Source organism: Phyllostomus discolor, chromosome 2, assembly GCF_004126475.2.
Source record: "Phyllostomus discolor isolate MPI-MPIP mPhyDis1 chromosome 2, mPhyDis1.pri.v3, whole genome shotgun sequence".
NCBI lineage: Eukaryota > Metazoa > Chordata > Mammalia > Chiroptera > Phyllostomidae > Phyllostomus > Phyllostomus discolor.
Window position 1 is genome coordinate 204,966,610 of NC_040904.2, and position 12,132 is coordinate 204,978,741.

The following is a 12,132-nucleotide window of genomic DNA, read 5'->3' on the forward strand; positions in this document are numbered from 1 at the left end:
TGGTTAAAGGGGCCTCCGGGGCGAAGCGCCTGGTAAATGCAAACCCGCGGCGCACGTGGGCTCTGAGGACGACTCAGTTTACCTCGGCAGCGTTTCGGGGCTTTCATACTGGATGTTCTCCATGTATCGTCACTGACACATCAGCGCTCAACCCTTCTAAGAGCTGCTCTTCGTTCCGAACGATCGTGAGAACAATTGTTCTAAAAGTGTCCCACATCGCACACACGCTGCCATCGCCGCCCTCACCCTCTCCCATCACTGTCTTCAGAAGTATTCCGTTTTTGACTTAACCTGTGTCTTACGTAACTCACCTCATTCCAGCTGAAGCAGTGAGTGATGGCTGGCTTTTGTCGGATTCACACGTGTGACTGTCATCCAGTCAGCACGGGGACAGTCCAGGACCTTTGGACTTTTTGGAATTGTCAGCCATGGCACCCTTCAAGGGACAATAGGCTAAGCATTACCTCCCTGACCCAAGGGGTTTTCATGGTATCCCGCATTAATCCGTATGCACGGTTTGAAATTCCATTTCTGTCTTAATGCAGTAGAGGGGAATTGCTGAAAATGTTGGAAAATTTTGGGGGGAATTTCCTGCAGCACTTTATCCTGTGGACCACCAGTGCCTGGCACCACGTAGGTGCTACCACCACCAAAAAAATTATCAAATGGATAGAGTTACATGACCATAATAAGATTATTTTGGCAACTGTCCGTTTCAAGATGGTGGCACTGAGGCAGGGTGTTTTAAACGTCCTAATTCATGCCACCAGGCTTCACTATTTTATCTTCTCCAGAAAAGGGGCTGGAGCTGCTGTCAACAAAGAAAGACAGGGTCCCACCTTTAGACTTAAGAGTCGTGATCGTTGGAATCCCTTTAATGAACCCTTTTCTGTAATCATTTCTGTCTCTCGTTGAGAAAATTGTGTTATTTAAGAGAAGGCACAAGACTTCTGCAAGACACTGTGGTAAATCAGGAACACAGAAATTTTCATTGGATGAATTTCTGATTTCTCGCTATTTGAAAAGCCCGTTCTTCTTTTCCCACACCCCAATGACCTCTGACGCAACGCCCGCAGCTCTTGTGTTTGCACCGTTTTAAGTGTAGCTGACGTTGCCCGCCCACAGGAGTTTGTCTCCTCCGAAGCACGGGAGGATCTGCACTTACTGCCTTCCTTCGGAACCTCTTCTGGATCCGTTCTCGTTGGTGGCAAACCTTTGCCTGCAGAGGGTGGGCTGAGTTTGGGAAGCCATCAAAAGCCTTTCTGCAGAGCCGTTCTGATGACCAAGTGTAGAGGTCAGGCTGGATCAAGATGATACAGGTCGGGGTCAAAACCAAACGACGTCTGTCTGTAGAGACCACGTGGCTGTGCAGCGCCTTCTGAGGTGACACCTAGAGAGGACGTCCACGGTGTCACGCCCCGTTAGTGGACACCTCGCTGGCTCCCGTGGTGCCAGCCACCGTGAAGAACAGGCAAGGATAGTGGCCCAAGATTCCTGCTTCTCCCCCTGGCCGGAGTCTGTGAATCGGAGAAGCCTTGTCAATCACCGTGGATCCCAGCTTCTCGTCTGTGCGGCGGGGATCATCACACTCTCTCACGGTGTTGTTTGTGGGATAAAATCTCATCACCACGTGTGAAACACCCGGGGAGTGCGTGGTGCCCAGTGATGCTCAGCGGGTGTCGGCTCCTCTCCTCACTCTTCCCTGTTCTTCTCTTAAAGGAGGGCATTTCAGGCATGTTCACCTAAAACTCGTGGTTTTTAAAAACCGAACCCACAAAATTACGTCGGGAAAGCCCGCATGCTGCGTTTCCTTCAACCCAGAGCAGTACGTTGTACAGGGAGAAGAATGGGCTGGGGAGATAAATAACGCGCCCCTCCCCATAAAAGCTCCGGAGAGAGTAGTTCTCCCGGGAGCCCCTACTTCCCACCCCCAGCCCCTTGGAGCCCCCCCGGCCCCCGCCCTGTCTGCCAGGCTGAAAGAGAGAAGGGTGGGATTCCTGAGTAATTAAAGGGACTCGGGGAGGCTGGATGTGGCGGAATGTTAGATCACTAGCTAGAACAGCATGTGGCGTTCTTTAGGCAGGCTTCATTGAACCCGCACAAAAAAAGAAAGAGGGGCTGCCTGCCGTCTGCTCATTTATCAAACAGCGAAGCTCAACTCTCACAGCTCCACAAAAGTGTTGGACTGTTTGCCGAGCCCCGCTCCAGAAATTAAAAGCTGAGCAGCTTTAGCGGGGCTGAACCAACCCTGCATTTTGAGACTCAAACTAAATGGTGCTGGGCTTTCAGATTCCTGGACCAGTTGATTATTTGGTGAAAGGAGAGGAGAATAATTTGTAATTTGCAGCCCATAAGAAACAGTTAAAAAGCAAAAAAAGGAAAAAAAAAAAAGCAAACCCCCTTCCCACAGGGTTTTGTTGGGGCTGGAAGGGGGAGGCCGGTCTGCACCAGCCTTTCTTTGCTCGGAGTGGGAAGAGTCTTGACCTCCATTTGGGCAGAAAGTGATGTGGCTCAGCAGTGCCTGCACCCATCCCCCACCCCAACCCTTCACCAAATTCCTTTCCTCTGAGTTCTTTTCTGTGAAATCACCTTTCTCTTTTTTGCCAGGAGGAGGGGAGGATCTGGCTATCCAATATGTTCAGATCAAAAGTATTATTTACCAACAGAACTGAACATTCTCACCACACAAATATATTGCTCGGGAGGCCATAATATACGGCGAAAGCCTGAACACTGGTGTGAATGAAGATCCTCTGAAAATCCATCAAAGGACCGAAGTATAGACTGCCGTTCGTCAGTGAAAAGGACGGGCTAGAAAAGGATGAGGACCAGCGGAGGAATAATAAGGGAGGGGTGTTCGGCTTTGGACCCCTTGCTCCGGCCCCTCCCTGGCAGCTGGTCATCACCCCTCCCCCCACCCTGACCCTCCCATGCATCAACAAGCCAGTGAAATCCCAGTTGGGGTGGAACTACCTCCCTCCTCCCTCCTCCTACTTCTGGCTAGTAAAGCCCAGGAGATGGGCTGAGGGTCCACGCCCTAATTCCCTCCACCCTGCTACAAGCCTGTAAGCCGAGCAATTGTTTAGAAACCTGATGTTCAAATAGAAGAAAGACAACAAGTTCTTTTGGGGTGGGGAGGATTTGTCAACTTAGCACACTCTAAAAAGCAATGATACCCTTCCACCCTTCATGGAAAGCCATTTGACAGTATGTTTAGGAGCCTTGAAATCTTTCTCCCCTTTCATCAGGCAGCTCCACGCTCAAAAAAACTATTACGAGGGGGGAAAGACAAACCCAATCAAAACATCAGCAATAAAAGTAAAAATCACTATGCAAACGGCATTGCGTAGAGCATTGTTTACATTAGCACAACATTGGAAACCCCTTCAATGGCCAACCAAAGAGGAACGTTCATTTATGCTGTCTGTCCTTTACTGAGTCAATGAGTTAATGGACGGAGCCAAGGTATCTCCGGCCCGGACTGCCACAGTGGCATCTGACTGGTCTCCCTGCTTCCACCCTTGCCCCCTACAGTCTCCTCCCCACACAGCAGCCAGAGCGGTCCTTTGAAAGGTAAGTCAGACCTTGTCCCCCACCCCTCTGCTCAAAGCCCTCTAAAGTCTCCCCGTGTCATTCAGCGGGAAAGCAGGAGTGCTTTCGGAGGCCCCCGAGGCCCTCGTGAGCCACGCTCGTCACCCCTCCCAGCCTCTTGACCTCATCTTCCGTCCAGAGCACTTGCTCTGCTCCAGCCACGTTGGTTCCTTGCTCTTCCCGCAGCTCGTGCAACAAGCTCCACCCCCCCCCCCCCCCAGGGTCTCCACACAGGCTACCTCCTCTGCCTGTAGTTTCCCTCCCCCGGATACCCGCAGGTGTTGTCCCCTCCCTTCCTTCAGGTTGCCACTCAAAGGCCACCTTCGATCGCTGAGTCCTTGTCACCCTAAATAAAATAACACCCCCACCTCCACATTCCCTGTTCCCCTCATTCTGCTTTGCTGGTCCCTCTTACTTGATAGAAGACATGTTGACTTTTTTATGTGTTTGTTTGGTCTTCTCCCACTAGAAGGGGAACTTCCTCCACAAAGGCTGCGTCTGTCCTGCTCAGTGCTCCGTCCCGCAGTGCCTGGCGCGGTGTCGGGCCTGTGGGACAGCTCGGTAAATGCCTGCTGTTGAGCGAAGCCAGGCCGTGCCCCAGGAGGCCTCTTAGGTGGTCACGGGGGCCAAAGCTTCTCAGACGGGGGAGGAGCGGTAGCAAACGAGGCTGGGATCCAGTTTGTGTGAGTCTTATGGGCCTGGGCGAGGACTCTGTAGAGCTGAGAAGACTGTTGGTTAGGTGTGAGGGCGGTAGGGGCCACACACCCATGGTCTCTGAATCCAAACAGGTGGCCCAGGAGGAAGGACATAAAGGACAAGCTAAGATTTGAAGGATGAGTAGATGTTATGCAGACAAAGGGCATGGGGAGAAGGTTCCAGAAAATGAGAACAGCCTATGGGGAAGGCCAGGGGAAGAGAGAACACGGTGTGGTCATAAACCTGCAAGAAGTCCCATGTGGCCGGAATGGGGCGATAGGGAGAGGATGAGGTGGAGAGGCGAGCTGGGATGAAGACAGGACTCGTCCAGCAGAAGCTGGGGGGTGTGGGCTTTGTCAGAGGCCTCACAGAGACAAGATCGTGCTGGGGCACGACTGGACACAGAGGTGACAAGGAGACCGCTGCAGCCATCCAGGCCCGAGAGCATGGCCCTGGGACTGGCAGAGATGGGCAAGTGTGGGCAGAACTAGGATTCCTTCCACCTAGGGGAAGGATGGAACTTGGTCATGGATGGCAAGTAGCAGGTGCCGCCGTGGTGTGGGGAAGGAAGAGCTCTTACCCGTTCAGGGATCGGGCTCTTTGAGGAGGAGTGGAGCCCGCTGGGCGGGAGGGTGGGAGGGCGCCCAGGGTGAGGGGGGTGGGGGCTGTTGCATGTGGAGGCGGAGAGAGTGGCGGGTAGAAGAAGGTGCAGAGGTGTGGAGCCCAGAAGCCAGGAACCATTCAGAGAATCGATGGGCACTGAGTAGTCTGATCCGAAGGGAGCTCGGAGCTCCTATGAGGACATTTCAAGAGAGAAGGCGGGAGCCGAGAGCGGAGCTGCACGGTGGTACCTGGGCACGCTGCTGAGTCAGATGGCCGTGGAGAGCAGTCGGGGCTCTGAGCAGACAGACGGGTGAGGATCTGGGCAATTCCCTCGGGGACCTCCACTGTCCAGACAGATGACTTTTCTTAGCGCTTTTATTAAGCAGAGAAGTGTAATTACTTGTCCGATCCCCACTTTGCTGGATGCCGGTAGATTTCACCTAAGAGGAAACGGCAGGCTGCTTGCTGATGTCACAGTCCTCTGAGCTGTGCCCCTCTTCCCCTCGCAGGTCTGGGGACAGAGCTCTGAGACCCTCTTCACAGCAGAGGCCACCAGCACATTTCCGAGAGGGTGAAAGTGGGGGAATCGAACAGAAATCTCCCCTGAACAGTAGATGGGAACAAGATGTTATTTCACTCTTCATGTACACCTAACATGTATAAATGCAAGACTATTAGATAAAAGAAATAAAGGTTGCTGTTAAAAGAAGGAATGAGGGGCTCTGAGGCACTTGCATTCATCCAGAGGCAATAATATTGTGGTAGCCAGACCAGGTACTTGTAATCCGATGTCTGCATCTTGTGAGCTGTGTGACACCGCGCAGGTTACTTAGCCTCTCTGAACCTCAGTTGACTGTGCAGAGGGAATGGCAGTGGGACCTAGCTTGTTGTGATGGTTACCTGAGATAATACCTGCAAAGCTGTTGGCACAGCGCCTGAGTCAGGACTTGACCCCAAAGCCCGTGTGCTTAACCACTGTATTCTGCGGCCTCCCAGCTGGCTGGGAAGACAGAGGTGAGCTTCTAAGGCTTCATGGAAGGGCCCCAGGGGGAGTGGGAGAGGCTGAGCAGGAGAGAGGAGTTCCTTGGGGGTGAGGGAGCCCAGCGTGGGCCTGGCATTCCAGGCAGAGGGAAGAGTGTGGCTTGGAGCTCAGGGAGTGGGTAGGGGGTGGGGTGGATGGCTGGGTGGGAGGCTGGGGAATCGGGCTGGGGTCGGTCACCCAGGGCCTCGTGGACCAGCCCAGGGGGCTGGACTTTTGTCCACTGTAGGTGGCGGGAAGGCACCACGGTTTTCAACAGGAAATGATCTGACTGTGGTTGTGCTGCTGGTGGGGCAACACACCTGAAGGCAGGGCACCCCATTAGGAGGGCATGTCTGTGGTCCAGGCGAGAGGTCCCGGGCATGGGGCAGTGGCGCGGGAGAGGAAGAGTCTGGGCTCCACAGATGGCCTGGGTGGAGTCAACAGGGCACCGGCAGCGGGAGGGGATGCTGGTGGCAAAGGCGGTAAAGCTGCGTGTGCTTGTGCACACAGCATTCAGAAGGAGCAAGTGAAACCCATCAGCTGCGGAGGGATCAGAGTTCAGCTGATCAGTGAATCCACAGACCCCGTTCTGTGACTTGGGAACTCCTCAAGATCATAGAGCAGAGTTACAAACACACAGGTCGTGCGTTTTCCTGCCTTGTAGTGGTGGAGCGATCGGCTCCAGAAGCCTGTCCTCCGTCCCAGCGGCGCCTGGTGCGTCTCAAGACCAGAGTCTGTGGCCCCTGGTCCCTGAGCCGAGGGCTGGGTCCTGCCATTTGCTTTGTGGCCGTTAGGTGGGACACTCTTCTGATAAACACTTGGAAAGGTTGCAGAACTTTGCCCATTCTCTCCAGTGAAGTAACACTAACACTTAGCAACCCCACCCGAAGTGGCACTTTAAAAAATTATGTTGTTTTCAGGGTATGGGGAATGATTTTTTTAAAAAAAGAAAAAGACAATCACTGTAACATTATGGTGTATTTTGGGTGCTTCTTTCAAAATTAGCTTGAATTTCTTTTGTCAATAAGGCATATTTCTAGTAAGAAAGTCCTTTCTACTTGCAAAAAAAGTTGATTTCTGATACAAATGTCATACAAAACCCTTTTAGTTCTACCTAACAAACATCCATTTTTATTTTTCCACATTCCCTTTCCATTCCTATATTAGTCCAAACACGCATAAGTACACATAACCACAGCATAAGGATAGCTCGGGTTCCGCTATTTCATTTAACATTGTCGTCAGCATTTTCTCTGTTGTGACGTAGCTTTTGTTACCATCATTTCTAATGCCTGTGTGATATTTTATCGAGCATATAGCTAATCATTTATCTAGCCAGTTACCTATCGCTGGAGGCTTAATTTGTTTCTAATCTTTCATTCTCATTAGTGGTCCTGCACACAGCTTTTTCTTATTTCAGATTATTTTCTCAGAATCAATAGATCAAGAAGTATTACTATTTTTATTGTAAAAATGCTTCGGGGAAGGGCCGCACTCACAAACAAGGTTATCAGCCAGAAACGAACAGTTCAGTCCCACTGTGCGCTCGACAGCACGCAACGTGCCCATTTGCAAACTGTCAGCTCACACAGAGCCTTCAGCATCACACCTTATTGTCGTGCCCATGTGCACGGGAGGTTTCCCAGGCGGGAACATAGGAAAATCTCTGCTTTTCCTCAGCAACTGGCATGCGTTTATCTCACAGATACAGAGATGCTTGTAGCTTTTTGGTGTTATCACTTTGCTTGGGTAGGTAGGAAACTCAGACCCCAAATCCTAACCCACTTTTTAAAAGCCAGTGAGAAGACTCCCGTGGCCCCGTATTTCTCCTTCCCCTATTTACCCTCCATCTCTGTGGCACATCTGTGTCGTCAAATGCCTCGGTGGACCTCTGTGAGCAGCTGCCGCATATCTTGGCTCTGAAACCAGCCCCGAGGTGGAAGTCTGGCCAGCGCATGTGGTCGGGGGTTAGAATTAGTGGCCCAAGGTGGCGTGGCCACCAGACCCTGGCGTGGTCTCAGATGGCACCACAGGATGGAGTGCTGCAGGGCCCTGTCGCCGACCCTGGGTCCGGCTGTTCCCGCACACTGCATTGTCCTCGGGTCACAACCGGGAGGGGCGGGATGTAAAGTGAGAAGCCCACGCCCGTAGCTTACGGGACTTAGGGGTAAAGGAAGCAGGGGTACGCTGCCTACAGGAGTGACGCTGTTAAGGGATTCAGAGAACCTTCACGTCGTGTCCTTCACTGTCGCACTGCGCAATAACATTTTAGAAGCCCGTTTTACCTTCAGCAGTGCTGTCTGATGTCATCTGACGAGATTCTCTCACCGTTCTTGGGAGGAATGCAGATTTTTTTTTTCACCCACGATTGAGGCCTTACTAAATGCCAGGCACTGTTGCAAATTACTGATACTTGCTTTTTTTAGATTTTCACAAAAAATGATCTAAGGTAGGGGTTGGTTATTGTTACTCCCATTTTACAAGTGAGGAAACTGAGTCATCTAAGTGTTAAACAGCTTGCCCCAGAGGGGTCCTGCTAACAAAAGTCCGAGCTTGGATCTGACCCCTGCCTGCGGCCCAGCTCCGGAGCCTTTTCGCCCAACCTGCGTCGCCCCGCCTCCCCGAGGACACCAGTGCTGAAAACGCCAAGGACCAGGCCCCTGGCCTGCGTTTTCCCCTTGGCAGACGGCCCCTCCTCCCAGGTTTCTGGCGGGTCTGTGTGGTTGTCCAGAGCAACAGCAGTTACCTTCCTCCACTCTGCAAAAGAGGAAAGCGTCCCCTCGAGGGCTGGGGTTGGGGGTCATCCTTTCATTTGTCAAATAAGGACTGAGCTCTTCACTTCCGCCAGGACCCTGCTCTCATGGAGCTTCTGGTCTAGTGGGGGTGGGAGGGTGACAAAAAGGAGCTCTCAGAGAGGGTAAGTGAACAGGCTCTCTTCAGAGAGTTCTAAGCGGGGAGAGGACCTAAAGCAGGGCCTGTGGTGGCGAGGGGCAGTGCACTGGCTGGGCAGGGGACCTCAGCCAGGGGTCCTCATGTGCTGTAAGACAAGGAGCCTGGCTCTAAGGTTAAGTGTCAGGTGAGATTGCAATGCAGGCAGGGGGACCGGCTGTGCAAAGGCCCCGAGTGGGGAGCATGCCTGGTTGTGTTTCAGTGACAGGGAAAAAAGGCAGTGTGGCTGGGCCCCAGCCAGGACAGAACGGGGACCAGGTTCCGGAGGCTGGGGTGGGTTTTAGTTCCAGGTGCGATGGAAGCCACTGAAGGGCTTTAATCAGGGAAGTGACGTGTTCTGAGTCCCCCCTGTACTCGCCCTACTTTGTGAGTCAGAGGCATGAAGCGCAGAGCCACCAAGCGAGACCCCTTCGGGGCCCAGAGCCCCACAGCCACTCAGATGCTGCCCCCCGCAACACTGGTGGTCTTCTCGGGGGTCCCGACGGGCTCCTTATAAGCCACCATGACCAAGGGTACGTTTCCCCCCTCCTCCAGATTGCTGTTTATGAGACTCGGCCGCTGTGCTCCCGCCCTTCCCGCCGGGTAACTGACTCTTGTGTTGACTTGCAGATCATAAGGCAGCAGTTTCCTCAGTTAACCACCAGAAGACTCGGGACCCGAGGACAGTCCAAGTAAGCACCGAAGCCCTTCGCCCGGCACGGGCCCTGGCCCCAGGCCTGGCTTCCTGAGCTCTGTCTGCAGGCCTGGACGGAAGCCCGCGTCTGGCCGGAGCACAGAGGAGCTTCAGGCAGCCTGGCCCCCTCTCCCAGGACCCCTGAGAGGTGCTGCCCGGGGCCCGCTGGCCCAGCTGCTTGAAGGAGCCTGCCTTTTAGCCGCCCTGCCTCTCTAGGCGTTTTTGTAAAATCGTCCTGAGCATTATTTAAAGGAGCATCTTGTAGCTTCTCGGATTGTTGTTTCCCTGAGCGAACTCTCCATGCTCCCAGTACCCAGCCAGCCTGCGAGCAGCCTGTCCTAAGAACCCCCGAGAGGGCAGCGGGGCGGGAAGGTCCAGAGCTCACCGTTTACCACTCCTCAGCTCTGCCAACCAGCCTCACCCATCCTGTGTGTCCGATACACGGGGCCAGGTGCCGGGAACACAGGAGCAGACAAGCCACTGCCCTCATGGAGCGTACGTTCTGGTGGGGGAGACGGGCAGGAAACGCTGTCGGGTTGTGGCAGAGAGGGTTGGCACGGAGAATAACAGGAGGGGGGTGGGTCCAGACAGGCTTTTGCGGGGGGGGGGGTGGGAGGCAACCTGAGGAGTGAGGGGGGCATGTGGACACCTGCCGGCCAGGTGTGAGCCAGCGGGGAGGGACGCTGCCGCCACTGCTCAGACGCCACCCAAGTCTGCGCTCACGAGACGTGCCTCGGAGGCTGTTCAGAAACTGTTGGACTTCACTAGGTGGCCCGTGAGGAAGGTGTCTGGTGGCCTCGTGAGTTTGGTAGGCACAGAGTTTCACACAGATTCCTCGAGGCAGGACCTCCCGGGGCCTTTTTTTTTTTTAAGATTTTATTTATTTACTTTTTAGAGAGGGAAGGGAAGGAGATAGAGAGAGAGAGAGAGAAACATCATTATGCGGTTGCTGGGGCTTATGGCCTGCAACCCAGGCATGTACCCTGGCTGGGAATCGAACCTGCGACACTTTGGTTCGCAACCTGCGCTCAATCCACTGAGCTACGCCAGCCAGGACCTCTCGGGACCTTTATTGTGCCGGTGCACGAGGCGACTCCACCAGAGGGTGCCTCGTGTGCGACTTTCTAGACACGGTGCCCTGTTAAGTCGCAGAGCAGCACACGCTCACTGGTGGACTACCGAAACTTGAGAAAAACAACCACCACGTAGAGTTATAAGACTTGTGACCCAGGAAGGGCAAGGGCGAGTCAAAAGCAGCATGTCCGGTGCTGTCCTCTCATTGCCCCCACTCTTGCCATTCCTGGGTCATCCCCACCCCCACCCCCCACCCAGCGGGGCTTAACTTTGGAGCCAAGTTAAAGGAAGTGGGTGATCACTGGGAAAGACCTTCTTCGGTAAAGTTCTAAAGGTACCGAGAGTAATTTATCTGTGGGGCCCAAAGCTCTGGGGCGCGATTAAAGATTTGTGCAGAACATTTTTTTAACCAGGGACCTTTTGGGCTCAATTTCTCATAAACTTCCAAGGTGACTACTCTGAAGAACAAATCTTGTTTGCAACGAGAAATTCCAGGATTGTTTTAAAATGAGGGTTGAGGCTCGGTAAGAGCATCGAGTACAAAAACCAGATTCTTCCTTCCTTGTTTGCACAGCGGTTGGTGCCCAAGGGGCAGCTGGCAGGCTGGTTGAAGAGATAGATGAGTGGATGGGTGGAAGAATGCCGAAAGCATGGAAATGAACCCTTCTTCCCCTGCTCGTGGTCTTTGGAGAGTTACACTAAAGCCCATTTTTAAGAGTAGAAATAGTAAAGATAGAGCGGAAGGTTTCCCATCCTACATAAGCTTGGAGAAAGCTGCTCTGTCTACACAGCAGAGCCTGGGGGTGTTTGTCTGTCTTGCACCTCAAGGTTAGCAAATTGGAAAATGTTTCTTTAAAAAAATCCGTGTCATCCATTTCATTGTTTTTTCTCCATGGGGATTTGCCAAGGTTGATCACCTTCAGCCATTGGAAAGGTGATAAGGAGCCCTAGCCCCCAACCTGCCTCACAGCCTCAGAGTGAAAAAAAAAAACAAAAAGCAAATTTACCTGGACAGACTAGATGGGGGGGGGGTGGGGGTGAGGGTGGCCAGTGTGCTGACCTGCCCTCCAAAGCCGAAACAGAGACATTAAGAAGTGATCAGAGCAATAGCTTCCTGCACTGGTGGATTTTAGCCACATACACTCTGAAAATTCCAGAAATGGTCTGATCGGAGTTGTTATTGCTGTCTGGGTCTTAAGAAAGGATGAAGGGGGAACTTTGTCAAAGGTAAGGAAGCTTGTCATAACGGCCTTCCCACCTCCAGGGCGCTCGGAACCCCGCCCCTCCCCCACCCAGCCCCGGCTTTGGCTTTGAGTGGGAAAGGCAGTTATGACAGTTGGGAAGTAGAAGGCGAGGAGGGCAGATCGTTCTCCCCACGGAGAGAACTTTCTGAGAACCACAGCGACCTAAAATGAACTGGGAAGCCTTGGGAGCGCCCGGGTACTTCGTCCCAGGAGGCGTCCAGATAGAGGCGAGGTGCCCACTAAGCAGAAATATCTCAGAATGGTACGGGGGGCCACGGGGG

At 53.2% G+C, this 12,132-nt stretch overlaps 1 protein-coding gene across 2 annotated transcripts in view; it reads left to right on the forward strand.

Moving 5' to 3' along the window:
* RFX4 (regulatory factor X4) overlaps window positions 1–12,132 on the forward strand; it is a 136,376-nt gene that overhangs the window by 60,492 nt on the left and 63,752 nt on the right. For both annotated transcript variants that reach the window (XM_036019522.1, XM_028532325.2), the window contains exon 5: window positions 9,470–9,531. In XM_036019522.1, the coding sequence (XP_035875415.1) occupies window positions 9,470–9,531 (62 nt within the window). The remainder of the gene's footprint in view (window positions 1–9,469; window positions 9,532–12,132) is intronic.